This window comes from Urocampus carinirostris, chromosome 17 (assembly GCF_059441175.1).
Source record: "Urocampus carinirostris isolate Australia breed hairy pipefish chromosome 17, RoL_Ucar_1.0, whole genome shotgun sequence".
Taxonomy (NCBI): domain Eukaryota; kingdom Metazoa; phylum Chordata; class Actinopteri; order Syngnathiformes; family Syngnathidae; genus Urocampus; species Urocampus carinirostris.
This window is the reverse complement of record NC_142365.1, coordinates 21393299-21413895: the sequence shown is the minus strand read 5'-3', so window position 1 is coordinate 21413895 and position 20597 is coordinate 21393299. Positions and strand designations below refer to the sequence as shown.

Below are 20597 nucleotides of genomic sequence, written 5' to 3'. Positions count from 1 at the left end.
ATTTGTGGAGCGCCGACCTCCTACTTTGCCATGTGATGTTCTTCGAGGCAGTGGTCGGCAACCCAAGGGCTGCGGACCGGAACCGGGCCGTGTTAGTTTCATACTGGACTTCACAGAAAGAAAAACAAGTTGATTTTTACCTATTGTTTTATTGACACTTCCAAGTTTCAGAGTGAATTGGAACCGAGGCTTTGAGGTGGTACGTTTGGATTAAAATCAGTGTGGTTTGCACGAGCAGGCTAGTTGTAGCCTTCACAAGGATTCACACCTGCTGAAGATACAGTGAATAGATAAATCAAACCTTAATTTTTCGCTTAGAGTCAATCAGTGTGGCGGATAGTCAACTAAGTATTTCTAGAATTATTGTAAATTCATTTGCCGCTATGGACAACCTTTGGCAATGAAGTTGGAGGCTGCATAGATCTCTAAGTCAAAATCACGACGAAAAAGACCACATAACACCAACACAATTTTTTTAGGGTTGGTTCATTTGGTGACATTTTTAATTACTTTGCATGCGTATTGATGTGAAGATTTGCGTTAATGTTACGATTGCGAGTGTGTTTCCATTAGCTGGTCCGCCTCACAGTTCAGAGGTCCCAGGTTCAATTCCAGCTACCAGCCTCCTTGTGTGTTGTTTGCATGTTCTCCCCGTGCCCTCGTACACTCCTGTTTCCTCCTACATTCCAAAAAGATGGCTGGGATAGACCCAACAACCCTTATCAGGATACGTGGTTTGGAGAATGAATGACTGTGATTTTGGTTTGATGTAACAAGGGCATCTAAATTAGAAGTAAGATCGGCCTAAATAAATCAAGCCCGAGCCAACCGGGATATCATGATTACTGATGTGACTCAGCAATGTCCGCTCATTTGGGGCCACCCGCCGCGGTTTTTGATCGGCTCCCTGTCACTATTTGAACTCAGTCCTGTCAATCCCCTAGTGTCAGTCCATCTGCGAACCTCAGTGAACACTAGGCAAGCCTTTTTTCGACCCTGACTCCCACCTGTCCCGTTTCTGCTCCCGTCTGTCTTCAACCTGTTTTTGATCCTGACCACGTCTGCTCTCCGTCACGGATATCGACCTCTTTTTGTCCCTGACTACGTCTTCTCTCCTATTCTGGCTTACAACTTGCTTCCAACCCCGACCACGTTTTTGCTCTCCTGTCCCGGCTACCGACCCACTTTTTCCGTCCCTGACTCCGCCATCGCTGGCTTTCAAGAGATCCCTGTCAGATCGTTATGCGAACTGTTGCTCCCAAGTCGGCAAGCTCTCACGTTCAGACTCTGTCCCTGCCCTGTTTTCTTTGCCTGTTACCCGTTGCCAACCTGTTTCCGGACCTGACTCTGCCCCGTTCTGCCTTTCCGATATCCAACCTGTTTTGCAGCTCTACCTGCCTGACTCCTGTTGCTGACCTTGTTTCCGAATTTGACTCCGCCCTTGCTCTCCTGTCCCGGTTAACGGCCTATGTTTCCTGCCAATCTTCGACCATCGTCGCTCAACACGGAGGTGCCACTTCCACGTCTCCTGCCACCTGCTACCCTGTTCCGTCAACCATCGGATAGTGGAAGCAAGCTCTAATTTCCCTCTTTATTAATAAAAACTGAGCAAACGAGCGCTATTGGGTCCTGTGTCTGTTTCTGGTTCTTGACAGGAGCACAATCCGAGTACGAGCACGACTTGCTTCCCGCGCACACCGGATCGTGGTTGCAGCCCTTTCTCTTTCCTCCAATAAAACTTGTGAGAAACGTAATGCAAGTGGGTCCTGTTTCCGTTCTGGTCCTGACACGGGGATTTAAAATCCAAACTAGCATACATCCAAGTAGTTGCACTTTTTCTTTTATCGTCTGTGCATGATGAGTTCAAAAAGCCCGAAGTTTCGATGAAGCGTTTTATATTTCATTAAAAATGCAGCTAATTGATCATAAAGAGAATATAATTTTGGTTTTACTGGTCATTTTGTCTCAAAGTACAAATTAAATATATTTTACTATCTAGAACTTAGGGCATGGCGGTGCAGTGTTTAGCGCGTGTGCGGCACAGTTCTGAGGTCATGAGATCGAACCTCCTGTGTGGAGTTTGCATGTTCTCCCCGTGCTTGCGTGGGTTTCCTCCAGGCACTCCGGTTTCCTCCCACATTCCAAAGATATGCATGTCAGGTTAATTGGCCGGTCCAAATTGGCTCTAGGGGTGAATGAGTAAGTAAATGGTTGTCTGTCTCTGTGTGCCCTGCGAGTGGCTGGCAACTAGACAAGGGTGTCCCCTGCCCACTGCCTGAAGATCGCTGAGATGGGCTCCAGCACCCCCGCAGCCCCACTGAGGATAAGTGGTGCAGATAATGGATGGATGAATATCTTGAACTTAGACTGGACAATCTCTTCTATACGTTACAGAAGTGGAATTATTTTCTAGATTTGGGTCGTGGGTTGTAATAGGGTAGGATGGCGGATCCCGAAGTCAGACCATTTGAGAAGCCCTGGGCTTGGTGCTAAACAATACACACGGTCTCTTTAAAGTTAAATCTAGTGTTAATAGAGAAAGAGTTAATGGGAGCTTTAGATTACATTACAATTAAATCATTTTCTTAAAGTACAAGCGACGTTGTGCTTGGCAGCTCAAATCCATAAATCTGACAAGAGGAGCGAATGACGCCGCCTAAATGAAGGCTGGAATCTGTGCAAGTCATTCACAATAGAACAGGAAATGATCTAAGCCTCGATAGGATCTCTGACGTGCACAATCTTTGCAGATGACATACAAATAGGTACGCTTGCATCTGACCCGATTCCAAGGACGTGTAACGTGTATGTTTGATGTTGTTCCCTATTCAGCAGGAGCAGGGCTGACAAAGTCAAATCAGGATTTGTACGCCAAATTCAAGCAATTCGAAAGGAGTTTCAAAGCCAATTTTCGAATTTCTGTGGAATCATTAAAAAAGAAACTATATATTATTATATCGTTAATATCAATACTTATTGAGTAATTGTCATTATTATTATCATAAATGATCCCACCAACCTGAACGATGTAATCCTTGCACTAATACACATTTCATAGTGCCCTGTTTAAGTGTCGCATATAACAAAAGGTTACCAAAAAAAACATAGTTAAGCCAGTCATCTCCATTTATTACCTTTCATACGACTGGAAAGAGTAGATTTGGATCTCATTTTTGTATACTTTGCAGCATGCTCTGCATGGATTTCTTCCAGGTTTTAGCTATTGTACTTTTTGTTTTCAAACCTTCGTTCATTAAAACTGCATCCTCCTGGCATCTTTGTCTGATGCGTAGTAGGCGATGATGCCTTACATGACAACGCCATACAAACTAATGCCGGTTTCTGTTAATCACGAGGTAAGAAAAAATGAAATGGTAAAGCGAAGCCACCAAAAAGCAGTGTCAGCATCATTTCTAAGCAGACTTGTTTTATTGTTCTTCCTTTAATCCGTGGTATATTGAGTCGGACTGCTGAGAAACACAGTAACAATTACAAGCATTTACGTTTCACACAAAATTCAATCAAGTTTCAAACCTTGAAAACACAACATTTAAATTCATGCATTCTTAAATAGTTCAAGCGAAGGGACAAAGAAATAAAATTGTCTACAAGCTGAGAGTTGGATTGATGGAATGATAAACATTTGAAAAATGACACATACTGTGTTGCAGTAGTCAGCAACTACTGGTTTGTGGATCTGTATTGGGCCGTACAGAAAGACAAACAAGTTGGCCTATTTTTTGTCTACACCGTATTTATTCATGTAAACAATTATTTGTTTTACCCTTAACAAAAAACTCAAATGTTTGGGTGTCCGTTTACACAAGATTAAAGACTCAACAAATACCGCCGACCTCATTTGCAAAGGGAATTGAACCCGGATCACAGTGGTCGAAGTACAGAATCCTAACCACTAGATCATTAGAAATGTAAATAACATAGCAAAGACATTAGATGTTATCTCATCATCACACTATTTTGACTGTGCCACATTGTAATGGGAAACTGTCTAGCGAAAAAAGCTGACTAAGGCCGGAAGAGCCGATTCTCAAAACACAGCCGGAATTCCCATCATTACTACATTGTAAATATTTTTACCTATTTATCCCAACATTCTTTTTATCTTTTTTTTGTCTTTTACCCAGGTGTGCCATATCTAATCTCATTGCAAACAATGTTCACTATGATGCTATCAATACAACCCTAATCTCCACTCTAAAGAAGCTGGTATTTTTCAGTCAACAAAGTAGCTGTTTGTATTTAAAAAAAAATTGGTTGATTTACTTATAAGATAATCTCAATTTTCTATGATTAACTCGACTGAAATATATTTTGGGGATTATAATTCAAATGAAATACAGTAAACAATGGAGTGCAAAAAATCTATCAATTTTAAACAACACTACAAGTATTCAAGTCAAGTCATGTTTATTTGTGACGCCCTTAATCACAAGTCACAATTATTTGTGGATTGTAGCCTGGTCATCCTGGAAGGGGGAATTCTCAAGGTTTCTTCATTTTCCTCATGTTGAGGTTTTTGAGTTTTTCCTTGCCCTCATGTAGGTTTTAGATCAGGGGATGGGGTAATAATAGTCTGTGGTTTGCAATTATCTGTGGTCTGTGTAGCCCTTAGATACTCTTTGTGATCACCAATAAATATGACTTGACTTGACTTGACTACTCAAGTTCTTTTTCGCCTGTTGTAAAGGTAATACAGTGATACCTCTCAGTATCGTGGTTTGTTTTTTGGTTTGGTTTTTCAGTTTTGCAGACTTCAACCTTTATAGGTAGCAAAAGATACTTTCTATCGCGGACAAAGTGGGACTTCTCCACATGCTTAAGCAGGTGCTGGGAATCCTTTATTACTCAAAGAGTCCGAAAAGCTAAATATTTGTATTTGTATTTTTGGAGAGGCACATATACAGTGAAGAAAATAACTAATTATTAAAAATCATGCATTGTGATTTCTGGATTTTTCTTTTTAGTTTATCTCTATCACAGTGGACATGCACCGACAATGAAGATTTCAGACCCCTCAATGATTTCTAAGTGGGAGAAATAAAACCCGCTCCCCGGACAAAAGCTAATTCTTTAGCAAATTTTATTTTACTGTGTTACGTTTAAGGGTTTGATAAGAGCTATGAAATTATATTAATGCTAAGTCTCAAAATGTGTCTCTTTCCCACAGTTACTTAAGGCTCTATTTGACCATTATTTTTGTTATAAATGGCGGTTTTCGTTTGTAAAAATGTCACTAAATACTGCAAGTGAGAAGGATACGGATGTATGTAGGGTAGTGCGCTGTTTGCAGATATCCGCCACCCCTACCAAGAACCCAATCAAATTGCTCTAGGTGCTTGGGGTTTTTTCCCGGTGTTTATGGTTTGTTCTGTAGGTTTTCATCATAAAGTGTTTCAACAGTGAACATACATTGCTTAATGATCTTCCATATGAAGGATTCATTTTGTGCTGCAACTAATGATTAGTTTCATAATTGATTAATCAATCAATTACTTTTTTAAAATTAATCGATGAATTGGATTTAGAAAAATATATTTTTAGTTTCCTCCTCTTTATTTAAATATTGTTTTGGACTGATATAAAGGATAGTGCACGAAACAACATAATATTCCATAACATAAAACATCTAAATGTTTGTCAAAAAGCTTAACAATAAACAAAAATTGATACAAATGTATGCTTTATGCATGCACGTATGTACGATCATTTATCTACAAGGTGAAAAAAGAGATAGGCAACATCAGAGAATACCACGGATCGAGAGGAATTCGTCCAAATGAATGTGGTGTGTGTGTGTGTGTGTGTGTGTGTGTGTGTGTGTGTGTGTGTGTGTGTGTGTGAGAGTGTGTGTGTGAGTGTGTACATAGAGTATATGTAGCATACAAAATACAGAATAAATAAAAGAGAAGCTAATCTGTTGGTTGTGTGCTGATTTACCTATTGATAGCTTTTCTTCAAATTTCTTCTCTGTGCCATTTCATGCCATTTAAAGACATAACCTATTTTAACCGTACATTGTGTATTTTTCAGCGCCTCGTCATGGGAAAAAAAAATCTTAATTCATGAAACAAACGTACACTTTTTGTATCTATACGTGTAAACTGGATGCTGGCAGAATCATTGAGTCGTCCAAGTTCTTCTTGCGTCCTGTCTTAACCAATTTGTTTGCGGGAGGAAGAATTAAATTTATTAGACAACAACAATAGAGCTCTCCGTCCGCCCAATGTCATTTGAAAATGTTGGCACAGATGCTTCGCCTTGACACATTGTAGCTTTGCCAGAATACAAATTCCCGGGGTTGGGAGAAAGCGGCTTTTTTTACACAACAGTAAAGAAAAGAAAAGAAATGGACCAAGCTGATTAAGTTTACACTTGAGAAGGAGTGCGTGCTGCGCTTGGCAAATTTTGGCACATAGTTGTTATCTCTTAAAAGGAAATCTACAAATACAGAACAAACGTGAAGAAGAATAAAAAAGAGGTGCACAAAACAATTACTGAGAGATAATTTTCTCCCCCCCTTCTATTTCATTTGTCTTTTTTCACCATGTGTGTATTTAAAGAAAACCTTTGATGCAGTTAAAGTAGAAGTAAATCCAAAGGTACTACTAACAATATTCAGTTGTATAGGCTCCGACCAACCTTAAAGGGACAATGACCACTAGATGTTGCTGTATTGTGTTGTGCATATGAAAATGTTTGCTAAAAAGCACAAGGAAGATTATAAACTACAGGGACTCCAAGTGACGAAATATCTTATGTTTCAATGAAGCCAATCCGTCTTACAGTAAAGTGTGGGTGAGATAATTCCAAAATGAATATATTTTTTAATCTAAAATATGCATTGGGTGTGGTTTATAGTCAGTTGTGCCTCAAAGTCTGGAAATTACGTTAGTCAAAATAATGAACTGGTATCCTAAACAACATCTTTCGCAGGTGTCTAATAGAGGTGGGTGGAACGATACTAGTAGCAATTGTATCAATACTAAGCAAGTGCCTGGTTCGGATCGATACTATTGTCCTAGAATCAATACTTTGCTCCTCCACCTGGACGCACAACTTCTCTATGTAGATAACACAGCCTTGTGCTCTCTCTCACTAGCACCCTCAGTCACTCTCTAAGTGTATGCCTGAGTGGGTGACTGACACACTTTTACCAACTTTCCCTATCTGGTCTGCTGCTGTATTTTACCTGCCGGGCAGAAGAAAGGGCTAAATCTAAGCTAAAAAAAACAGTAAGTGCAGCTGGGTGTGGACTTTTTCCAACTAGAGAAAAGGAAAATGTTTACTACTGTAGCAACACCGAAAATTTACATAAACACATGAAAAAGCTCACCTTGAAGAAGCTAAAAACCAAAATTGTAAACTTAATACTGTTTCTGAACAAAATCCTGCAAATCACTTGTCATTATTGTTAAACCATATTTGTATTTTGGTTAAATTGCTGTTTTTTTCAGTTTGACACTTTTCAGTTTGGCTTTTTTTCTGAAACAGTATTAGTAGTAGAAATATCTCTTTTTAAATATACTTTTAGATTTTGGAATATAGTTTTTTAATAAAAAATGAATAATGAGAGCAAATCAATAGCAATGATGATATCAGGAAAATGTCCAACAGATGTGAGTGAAAGATTTGATTTTAAATGGACAAATAAAGGGTTTAAATATTTGGGGGTGACCATTACACCACATACCACACAGCTGTTTGATGCAAATTATGGAATGTTGATAAAAGAAATAAGGAAAGATTTGGAAAAATGGGAAATTTTGCCCTTAAGTCTTATCGGCAGGATAGAAACAATCAGAATGAACATATTACCAAGACTATTATTTCTGTTTCAATCCCTTCCAATTCTGATCCCGGCATCCACATTTAAAATGTTAAATAAGTTGATAGCAAAATTCCTTTGGCAAAACAAGAAACCTAGAATAAAATACAAAACCCTGTTAGCTCCTAAAGAAAAGGGGGGCCTAGACCTACCCAATATTAAATATTACTATTGGGCAGCTCAAATTAAAGCACTCATCTTGTGGATTACTACAGACAAAGATACGATATGGGTGGACATGGAGCAGCGATCTTGTCCAAATATGCCTGTGGAATCGTTACCATACATATCAGTCACGAGGTGGAATAAATTAAAAATCCAGAATGAATGGATTAAGGGAACTATTAAAACTTGGTCAACAATACAAAAAAAATTAAAAATATCAAGATCTGTGAATAGGGCTACCAAAATAGCGAAAAATCCAGACTTTAAACCTGGGGTTATGGAGGTAGGGTTTCAAAAATGGGCCCAAAAAGGACTGATGTTGATTACCCAAGTATTGGAAGCACAGGCAATGAAATCATTTGAACAACTCCAACAAGAATTTGACCTACCCAGAAATGATTTCTACAAATATTTGCAACTAAGACATTACCTCCAGAAACACGAGGAATGGGGGAAAATATGTAAGGAGCCGACTAAGGTAGAGCAATTATTAATATCGTATACAAAAGGACAATCAATAAAGGGGGTTATATCAAAACTATATAAAGCCCTGAGAATGGACCTCAGTAATGAGGACATGGCAGTTAAGGAAAAATGGGAACAAGAAACTAATGTAGCGATAAAAGACAACGAATGGGAAAAAACATTGAAAGAGGGACACAAAATAACCAACAGCCCGACATGGAGGGAGTTTGAATGGAAAGTAAAAATGCGATTCTTCTATACACCCTCTATCACTTCAAAGTATAAAAATACCTCGAATCTATGTTGGCGTAACTGTGGGGGGGTCGGAGACTTTACGCATATTTTCTGGAATTGCCCTGTAATATCAAATTTTTGGAGAAGTATCCAGAGAGAAATAAAATTAATCACTGGCTGGGAGTTGCGGTTGGACCCAAAGGCTTACATAATAGGAATTTTGCCAGAAGAATTACTATCTGGTCAACAGAAATATATACTAAGGGTAATGCTTCTGGTAGCAAAGAAAATGATCACAGTGTCCTGGCTGAAACCACAACCGCCTGACATAAAACAATGGAGAGACAAATTAAAGCAAATGTACATTATGGAAAAAATCACTGCAAGACTTCAACTGAAACTTGACCAATTTGAGAAAAGATGGAAGCCTATCACACAAATTTTACTTGATGTCTAAACACCTCCCCCTAATTATTATGTGTTTTTTTTTTTTTTTTTTTTTTTTTTTTTTTTTTTTTGGGTGTATATTTTGATGTATTAATTTATATATATATATATATATATATATATATATATATATATATATATATATATATATATATATATATATATATATATATATATATATATATTTCTTTTTGTATGGATTTATTGTATGAGCATTTATTCTTATTTTCTATTAATAACATTTTTTGTTCTTTGTTGTTCCTTCTGTTATTTATGAGTGTGTCAAGTGTATATATTTTGTGTTGATGTAAGATGGGGGAATCAAACCTCTGTCAAAAATGGGTGTGAGAAATAAAAAGTTAAAAAAAAAAAAAAAAATGAAAAATTTTAATGGCTAATGTTTTTGTGCTCTTTTTTAAAATAGTAAAGTTTGCGATGTAGTTATTGAATAAAAACGAAACATTTTTAAAGCCTAAAAACGCTGTGCTGTGTTAATTGAAATTATAAACTAAAACAAGGGGAGGATCAATTACTAAACAAAAGTGAAGTTTCAAAGCAAATCCAATAGGTATCAAATCAGTATCAATAGATACTACACGAACTTGGATCGGATCGATACCAAAATCCCAGTACCGCTCATCACTAAAGTCTAAAATAAAAATTAAATAAATAAAACGTATCAATGGATATACCCAGGAGGCAAGATTCAAATTGAAAAGATTCGCGACAGATTGCAAAATGTTCAATGTCACTCTTGTTTCCCTGACAATTCAATCAACAAAGTGGCTAGGCCACTAGAATACATTACCCTTCCCCAGGCCCGTGACACATTAACCTTGACGGCGCTGCCGAAACAGAATGTTATCTGTTGACCAGGTCACATCGCAAAGTGATGCCCCTCGCCGCTTTTCGCTGAATAATTCATGGGAGGCGAGGTGAGAAGTCTGGCCCATGTTGCAAGCAATCCATAGGGGGAAGATGTCCAAGTTGCACTCTCATCCTTATGACTATTGATTAAATGTCACATTAGCCGACCACGCGGATATCAACAAAACGCCGGGCAAGACGGGCTGGAATTGGAGTCGACTGTCGAGGGGAAATCAGAGTAGAAATGAGCAGAGGGGAGGATTTACAGACACGTCGTGGATTTGTAACGCATGAAATTGTTCAGGTCCCACAAAATCCGGGTAAGCGAAACAGTTTAAAACCGTCGTTGTGGAATTACAGAGTCTTCTGATTAGTCCTTTATCACTTGGGTCGAAAGATACAACGCTTGATCTACAACCAACATTTTCTAAATTGGTGGGCACGTTTATATTTACCTACAAAGTACAATACAGTTATGGTGCCGCAGTCTCAAACAGAGTACGAGGTGGCTGAATTTCTCCACAAGGAGATATTCTCCCTACTATATACGCTTACACCAGAGCTAACTTTAAAACTATGCAATTAAATGCTGAAATCAGGGAGCATATTTGGTTTATTCTCACCAGTAGTTAATGGTAGGCTGCATATGGGCACGGTTGGGTAGGGTTACTTTAACTGGATTACTTTCAATTACTTTTGGATTACTCCAATACCAAATATGCTAATAAAAGACAAAAGAAACTAAATATGAATAAAATTACTAAATTTTGTGCAGGCTTGGGGAGTAACAGAATACATGGAACGGCAAAAATGATGTTGGCAAGCTGTTTGAATTTATTTTCATTTTGTTTCTTTTGCATTTTATGTTTGTTTTGCCGGAGATCAAAGCCAGAGAAAGCTTACCACGTGTTGTGAGTCATAATTTTATTCATATTTAGTTTCTTTTGTCTTTTATTAGCATATTTGGTGTTGGAGTAATCCAAAAGTAATCGAAAGTAATCCAGTTAAAGTAACCCTACCCAACCCTGCATATGGGGTAGGGGGCGTGGATAATACCGGAAAAACAAACCGACAGAAAATCAATGAGGCAGACGTGAGCACAGAATTTACAGTAAAAGTGTGCTGAATTTTGCTCTTTTTATGTGTAATTTTTTTTTCACAATACTATATGCCTGTACAAAAAAACCCCACCTTGTACAGAACCCAAACATGGAGACAAAGATCCTGAAGTGGTTCTAAGCCCAGAGACAAATTTCATATGGAGATTCTCATTTGCAAAACCTTAAGACTGCACAAGCAAGAAATTTGAAGGCTTCACTGCTTCCAGACGTTGGTGTACACCTTCTATTCTAACACCATCCATCCTCGTCAATCGCGGCCTTCCTCTTGGTCTCCTTCCATTTATTTCTGGCCTGTGCAGCCCTTTGAGACTCTATGTGATTAAGGACTTTACAAATAAACATGACATATTCTATCTTTTTTATTATAGGGCAGAAGTTTAAGAAGCTAGGCTTCTATGCGAGAATATACAGTAATTGGTAACAAGATAGTATCAGTAATTTTGGGGTAACTGAGATACTTTTTGAAGGAAATACATAGAAAATAATTTACTTTTTACAGTAATGTGCCCAACACCACGACATTTATCAAAAAATGTAGTCTGCCAGAACAGATTTTAACTTATTTTAAAGGGACAGTGTGTATTATTTGACCGCTAGATGTCTCTGTACTGTGTAGTGCAACTCGAAAATGAGTGTTAAAAGCGCAAGGAAGAAAACAAACTACAGAGACAAGACCACACCATTTTTCTGATTTTTTTGCCAAGCCTTTCACAAGCTTTTGGTTTTTGGCAGGTACCTGTAGCAGCAAGATGGCGGACAAACATGATGGTCACTTTATGTAATATCAAGTAGCCAGTGGCAGTATCGACTGCCTTTTTCAAAAACAATATTGATGACATTCAAAGGAATTTCTGTTAAAATATAAGCAGTTTTGGTAAGACGATAATTTGAGGCCTTTATATGATTCATAATATGGATGCTTCGACCATGCCTCCGCGCTAAGTATTTAGGCTTGAAATTGGAAACAATTCACTGGAAGGCAACAATTTCAGTGCATACACTAATAAAAAAACTTGCTAGCAGAATTAGATTTCACTCTCCAGTGTGCTTTAAACACGGCATTTGAAAGTCTGTACTGGCCGTTCCCATTAAAAGCATGAAATGAGCAAAATAGATTAAGACAGACAGACAGACCAGAACAGACAAGAACAGACAAGAACAGACCAGAACAGACCAGAACAGACCAGAACAGACCAGAACAGACCAGAACAGACCGAACCAGACCGAACCAACCAGATCATGTACGTCTAACTAATGTCATTTTTCTACCCACATTCTGTATTTGCTTCCATATTATTGTGATTTACTTATTCCAAATGTTTATTTTCACATCAATTCTTAATACGGTTACTTTATTTATCTTTAGACCTTTTTTTTGTGTGGAAAAATACAAATATTTAAGAATCGCCAAACATTTTTATCTTAATCAGATGCGGCCCCACTTTACCTGGACCCTAACTCTGGAGGCCTTCAAGTAAGGATTTGGCAAACTGGATTACAGGTTTGGTGATCAACAAAAAATGAATATTTGTAAAAGACTTTTTCAAGTGTTGTGCTCCGGCCATGAATAATAAATTCAGCGGCCTAGTCAGAACCCACTGGAATGCGTGTGACATTTTTTTTCCTTCCCCACGGACGTCAAGTTGTCATATAAAGTATGTTATTATTAATATGCTGCTCTCATGCAAAAGTAAATAGTTATTCATAATTAATACTATGAATACTGCCAACTTAAAACTGGGCAGAAAAGGGGGTCCTGCGGAAGAAAATATAGATATGAGCATATGTAAGAATGTATTCTATATGTATTTGAGTCACATTATTTATAGATTTTTTTATGTCGGGATTAAGAACAACTGCCACTGTGACTAGTTATGACGTTATTGTGTTCAGTAAATATGAAATTAAAATGTTAGTTGTTGTCTCGAGATGAAGAACAGCACTCCACATGAGATGCTCAAGATGTCTTTGCAAATGGACCTTATATCCTCCCTGATGGTTTCCTTGTGGTTGGTCGCTGAGCTTATCTTTTAGCATGCACCCGTTCAATCAGGAAAGCCCAAAATGATAACATGTAAAGCAGGGGAGAGCAAAGTATGCCCCGCAGGCCACTAGCATCCTGTCGGACTTTTAAATCCGTCCTGCCAAATGGAAATAGTCAAGTATAATGATAATATATCGTCACATTGATAAAAAGTCCATAACATACTTCTGTGGGCCAAATTGAGATTTTTGCCTCAATCAGTTTCCTATTGAAAGTTGCACTATCTGCACAAGTGCCTCTAGTCGGTCAACCTATATGCTTGTACAACCCCTGCAAAAATGATGGAATCACCAGTCTTGGGCGAGCCCTCAGGCAGACAATTTCATTCTGTCGAAAAAACAATCGTTAGGTCAATCCACAGTGCAATATTTTGGCATTCAGAAACCCTGAAGGAAATTAAGAAAAAACATTGCAATGGTCAGCAAATGTTACTTTAAGAGTATGTGCAGGGAATAAAATATGGAATCACTCAATTCTGAGGAAAAGATAAATAAATCGGTGCATTTTGAGGAGAAAATAAGGACACACCCAGTTAATTTCCTTTCCTTAATTGAGGACCTGGCTTAGATTAAGTCTGTTTGTTAGTCAGCAGTTGAAAATAGTGCAGTTATCACACCTTGGAGGGCTCCTGGACTAAGTGGATTGGCAAGACTCATAGCTCCAAAAAGAGCGATGTCTCTTTAGACCAAAGACAGGATCGTCAAACTTGAAGAACTCTAGTCGTACGGTTTCCAAAGATGTGGGCTGTTTACGGTCAGCTGTATCGAAGATTTGGACCAAGTTCAAACAGTGGGGGAAGGTTGTTAAAGTTAAGCGTACTAGTAGGCCAAGGAATACATGTAGGCATCATGACAAACAACTAAAGGCCATCTGTTTGGACAAATAAGGAGGAAATGGGAGGAAGTTGGAGTCAATGTATGTTAAAGAATTGTGCAAAATCTCTTAAAGGATATTGGATTTTCATATAGGAAAGCTAAAAAGTAACCATCGTTGACGCTTGAACAGAAAAGAACAAGACTGCGATGGGCTAAGAAGAGGAAATCATGGACTGTGGATGACTGGATAAAGATTATCTTCAGTGATCATGAATCTGCATTGGACTAGGGAATCCGAATGTTTAATAAAAACAAAGCATCACGAGGGCCTGCGGCGGGTGATGACGCAATATGATTTCTGCCAAGTGCTCTGATTGTATAAGTGAAGAAATTCAGTGAAGCCGAGTAAATGGCGGGAGTAAATAAGACACTCGTTTGCAGAATTTGTCTGCAACTGTCAATCTTAATTAACTAGTGATACAGTGAATATTAAGTAAATTGGCATTATATGTAGGAGTGGGACAAAAACATTTCCAAAACAATGTACTGTCTGAAGCCCCGTACAAACAAAGCAGCCAATACACATGCTGGGCCATGCGACTGATTTTAAGTTCTTGCCTCCATTACACACACCTTATAGTGATAGAGAGGAGACCACCTATTTCTACTACTACATAAAAATATTTGGCTACTCTAGTTGGGGAACAGTAGCTCAGGAGGTAGAGCGCTAGTCTTGGGGTCACTCGGTCACAGGTACGATTCCCAGCTCCTCCGTATGATAAGTTGAAGTGTCCGTAGGCAAGACACTGAATCCCTAATGCCCCAATAAGCAGGTAGTTGCTATCGGTGTGTGAGTGTGTGTGAATTGGTAAGGGTGAAGCACATTGCAAAGCGCTATGGGAGGTCTTCAGTGACTTGAAAAGCACTATATGAATGCAGACCATTGACATTTACATTTAGTTACTAACAGGGTTGGGTAGGGTTACTTTAACTTGATTAATTTCAATTACCTTTGGATTACTCCAATACCAAATGCGCTAATAAAGGACAAAATAAACTAAATATGAATAAAATTATGACTCACAACACGTGGTAAGCTTTCTCTCCTGGCTTTGATCTCTTTGATCTACGGCTAAACTAACATAAAATGCGACAGAAACAAAATGAAAATAAATCCAAACAGTTTGCCAACATCATTTTTGCCATTGCCATGTATTCCGTTACTCCCCAAGCCTGCACAAAATGTAGTAATTTTATTCATATTTAGTTTCTTTTGTCTTTTATTAGCATATTTGGTATTGTAGTAATCCAAAAGTAATTGAAAGTAATCAGGTTAAAGTAACCGTACCCAACCCTGGTTACTAACTAAGGAGCTGTAACAGATTATTGGGCTGAACATTACCGGATTAATAGCAGCCTAATATAAAGTCAGTTTTCAGCCCACCTACTCGATATATAGTCACCTTCTGCCACACTAAAATATTCCATTAGCCCACACAACTTGTTAGAAAGATTTCAAACATTTATATCTAATAGGTTATTCATGTAGTAGTATCACTTTGTCATGTGTGCAAGGAATGGGTGAGCTTAAGATCAGTCGCATGGCTGCGCCTGTTGAGGCAGTCTTCTCGATTTTAGTCAGTACAGTACATTGAGTTTTGTTTGAAGAATGTTTGTGCGTGTTTGTCATTGCCAGTCTAATTAATATTGACCGCTGCGCTACTTTCCTAAGACTGACAGCAGCGGACACAGTCAGCAAATGAGTGTCTTCATTGTGGCACAATGTGTTACTTCTCTGTACCATACAGTTCCCCGCTGATTCTTTTTTTTTCTAATGTAAGAAATGGATGTGAATTAGTGGCTTAAAAGCCTGTGCTGTTTTGACAAAAACAAAGTTGAATTCATTCTTTAAATTTGTGCATGCGGCTTTTAGTCAGGTCTGCTCAGTAGTCCGAGTGTATGGTACTTTAATTTACTATTGTATATACTGTCCTTATTTTTTGTGCCCCAGCAGGCTGTAATTTTCCCACCTCTGCTTTAGAGCCATTTACTCTTTGCTAAACCCCAAACACCTCCACTCCCACCTCCCTTCTCCATTATACAGCCATATCAACAACGCTAACAGAGCAACGGGCATGACGAGAAATTACAAGGTGCACCAAGAGAACGACATCTAGACAAAAGGCCCTAGGTGGTCTTTTTAGCTGACTCCTAACACGCCCGTCGTAAATTGTGCTCGAGAAGCAGGAGCGGAAATGCTGTGAGAAGACAATCGCTGTTGCGGCGTGGTGCACAATGCAAATTAAATCGCTAGTCAGTAAAATGTACTGCAGGTCGCATGTGGGGTTGAGCTAGCGCGTTCTGTTTGGAGCCATGTTGAAATCCTTTATCTTGGGTACAATTCCTTTAACGATTAAATTAAATGATTTACAGCAATCCCGTTTTTTTCTGCTAGGGTTTCATTCTTATAAGATCCCACAATAGTCAAAACCTGCAAAGCGGAAACCTTTATATATTTATTTATGGTTGTAGCGGGATTTAAACCAGGGTGGCGGCGGAAAGAGCGCCGAACTCTAACCATTGGTCCAGCAGTGATCTATTTTGCAGATGAAAAGGCATCGGGTTTCATTTCATTATCACACTCTTTACTGTGGTTGTTTTGCCTAAATTTAACAGATTTTCACAATCATAAAGTCCACATAAAAGTCTAAGAATTTCTTCAAATCGTGCTTCGTGATGTAAGGCGGCAGACTCCTAATGGGTGACGTGTGGGTGTGTATACAAGGTTAGGTTCGCACTGCAAAACTTGATGCTTAATTCCGATTTTTGTGTAAATTCTGATTTTTTTGTGAGATCATTCACATATCCAATTAAATGCGACTTGAATGTGATCTGAGATTTCTATGCGTCTCCTGAGTGAACGCAGAGAAAGACACGCAATGCATTGTTAGCACAAGTACTCATGGATGCTAACACCATAGTGTATCTATTAGTTTAAAAGTAATTGCGCTACCAGTGGCTGAACAGAGTTGTCCCCCCAAATATTAATTAAAACCAAAACCTCACTTTCCCTCCATTAAATACTTACTGTGTTTTCGTCCGCCATGGTGTGTTGATTCCTACACTAGGCGAAAGAACATGGCAACCAAGCATCCGCAAGAAAAATAAGTATTAATGAATCGATGTTAAAAAAATGAACTCAAACAAAATTGTATCGTGTGTTTGTAACCAATATCTAAATAAAGCACAACCAAACTCAGTTTTGCTCCCTCTGTAATTTAAATACACACACCTGTATGTTTTTCTGTGTTGTAAGGTGGCTGCCGCAGAGGGCACCCGCACCCTATTGTGCGGCACTGTGTATGTGTTAAATATGGTATAGAACCAGCTAGAGAGACTGCGCCTTTTAACATGGTGCACCCCTATGGTTGTGAAAATAAGGTAATTTAATCCGTGTTAGAATGTAATACGCCTATTTGCTTTTACTTTACTTTCATTACTTTCATCATTACTTTGTTCTGGCCATAAAGCTCATTAAATGAATGGTGAAAGTAAGAAAAGGACTGTTTCAAATACTGTACAAATGTCAACCCAACCCCCCAAAAAGATGAAAAAGAAAGAGTTTCTAAGAATTTTTCATACTTGCACGTACAACAAAAGGAGCTGCAGTGATGATTTCAGCCAGAAAACGGCGTCAGCAAGTTCAATAGTTTGACCTTACGTATACCACCTTTAAGAGCGTAAAACCTTGTATGGTAAGGCATATGGATAATTACTGTACGTATTTCCAATCTGCCGTATTCTGCAGCATATAAGGTGCACTGAAATACAAAGCGCACTTTCAAATTTCTGACAGAATTAGGGATTTTAGGTGCGCTTTATAATTCATAAAATACTGTACTTTTTTTGCTGTATCTGATTAGATTGATCCTATTATGAAGTGCGCAGTGAGTTTATTATGCGTCTCAAGATACTGGCCGGACTACAAGGTTAGTCCGCTTGATTAATGAGGCGCGTCTCAGAACAGCTCGCGTAAACAATTGCTGGCAGAAGGCGGGAAGGAGAGTATCCGAAAATAAGGCGAAATTCTCCTACCTGGCTGGGCGAACGACGCCGAAGCAGAGAAGGGAGATCCACAAGGCCAAGCGCACGGGGTGGAGCTTCGCAATTGCTGCAGCCATTGCAAATTGATGCGGCGGCTCCTGCGGGGGACGACAAACAAGGATTTTTGGGGGGAATATTGAAAAGATGGGTATTATGTCGGTGTGCTGATTCATGGACGCACAATAAAATGACGCGTTAGCTTTGCTTTGTGGTACCCTGCAGACAAGCAGCATCACTGCCTCCACCCTCGAGTTAATGAAAACACAACCAAGACACATAAGCATCTATTATTTATGCTGACGATTATCCGTCGGCAGATCCCGTTGTGTGCACTCCAAATGCGAATCTGCCTGCTCTCTTCTGTACGGCAGTGAACTCTCGTTGTCACAACTCGATAACGAGTTTTGACCGTAAATATTGAAACACGCACACCTTGGCATGGTGGGAGGTTCGAGAATGGCTAGGGGCGAGTTCCTGAGTGAATTGTTGATCTGGGGTGCATATTTTGATAACATGAGCTCTGTGTGCATAAACTGTTAAATTAAGTCAAATGGGGGAGGAGGTGGTGACCCTTACAATGTGGTGTTTGATAAATAAACTCATGCTCAGCACAAATTCAAGGAGATCATACTCAGCTTCAGGAGGAAAAGCATGGACCCAGCTGGCCTGTAAGATTTATTAATCCTGCCCGCCAAACGTTGTGGGAATATAATGACAATAAATATCATACATATAACTCATGCATCTCTTCTTCCTGGCCCCTTCCCATCTGCCAAATGTTAAACTTAATGCGGCCTGCAACGCAAAATGTTTGCCCACCCCTGGTGTACAGAGTCCACTCCTTCAAACTCTCGGGTGTATCCGTGTTGTAAACTGATTCGAGATGGTGTGAAAGCACAATGCAGGAGCGCAGATGAGTACAATTATACGGTAGTCGTTTATAAGAGCAGGGTTTGGTAGGCATAAAGACAGGCAGTGAAGCAAGAGTATCCAAAACACCAGAGGAATCCTTCTGTCATCCATGAGACAGAAAAAAAAAGCTCCAGTAAATTCAAAGGCAGTTTTGATGTTTTTATGTTTGTATTTTTGTTCTTATGCTGCCTTTTGGTTCAACTCTATTAATTCTACTTAGTAAGTTAGCATTGTAGTTATATTATAAGAAAAACCTAAAATCTTTAAGCTGTGTTCATTGTAATTATAAACTAATTTAAGAGGTGAGGCGGTCAATTATACAATGATCAAAGTATGGGATCGCTAACGTTAGTTACTACCTAGTATTTACTTGCATCGGATCTATACCAAACTTACCAGTATTGCCCAATCCCGATTTAACAGAGAAAATATTCTACTTTTAACTTTTTAAGTACACGTCAAGTCAAGTCATGTTTATTTGTGACGCCCTTAATCACTGTGAGTCTCTAAGGGCTGCACCGACTACAGATTATTGCAAACTACAGACTCTTAAAACACCATCCCCTGATCTAAAACCGACATGAGGACAAGGAAAAACTCAAAAACCTCAACATGAGGAAAATAAAGAAACCTTGACTTAGCATTAATATAATTTCATAGATTTTATCAAACCCTCAAACAAAGTGAAATAAAATTTGCGAAATAATTTGTCATGTCCTGCACGGTTGTCATGGCGCCCAGCTGGCCCCGCCCCTTGACACCGGCTGACCTGCATTTCATGATTACTCCTATGGGCACTTAAACGTGCCTTTTGGAACTGTCCTTGGCCAGATCATTGTTTATCCTTGTTGCAAACCTGTTCATGCCTGTTTGTTACCTGTTTATTCTTGTTGTGCCTGTTGGACTTTGTTGCACTTCGGTGTAACATACTGAGAGATTCCTGCAAGTTCTGTTTAATCCCGTTAAATGCCTAGTCTGTAGTTTTGCCTGCATTTGAGCATGCTTTGTTTTGTTTTTGGTCCATTTGTGTGTTGGACAACTTTTCTTTCTCAATTAAAGTGACAGATCGTCTACGCAAATGAGTTCCAAGTTCCTGATTCCCGGTCCGCTTCGTGACAGAATTAGCCTTTGTCTGGGGAGCGGGTTTTATTTCTTCCCACTTAGAAGTCTAAAATTTTCATTGTAGGTGCATTTCCACTGTGAGAGAGATAAACTAAAAAGAAAAATCCAGAAATCACAATGCAGTATTTCTAATGTTGAAATTGTTATTTTCTTCACTGTATATATGGCTCTCCAAAAATACAAATACATATATTTAGCTTTTATGACTCTATGAGTAAAAAAGATTCCCAGAACCTAGAAAATATAAGTAAAAAATATAAGTATAAAATTAAATATATAATAAAATGAAACTAAAAAATAATACAACTTTAAATCAGTTGGACATTTTACACATTGATCAAAGGTAAAAACATGTGTTAAAATGTAAAATCTTTAATGCATTAATTCATTTATTCGGTTGGAAATATAGAACTATCTTGTAACCCAGTCACAGACAACATTATGACTGAATCCGT

General features: G+C 38.7%; 1 protein-coding gene across 2 annotated transcripts in view; it reads right to left on the bottom strand.

The window, feature by feature from the left end:
- Window positions 1-20597, bottom strand: part of gabra3 (gamma-aminobutyric acid type A receptor subunit alpha3) — a 160193-nt gene that overhangs the window by 98529 nt on the left and 41067 nt on the right. For both annotated transcript variants that reach the window (XM_088320438.1, XM_088320439.1), the window contains exon 2: window positions 18100-18206. In XM_088320438.1, the coding sequence (XP_088176564.1) occupies window positions 18100-18185 (86 nt within the window). In that variant the 5' untranslated portion in view covers window positions 18186-18206. The remainder of the gene's footprint in view (window positions 1-18099; window positions 18207-20597) is intronic.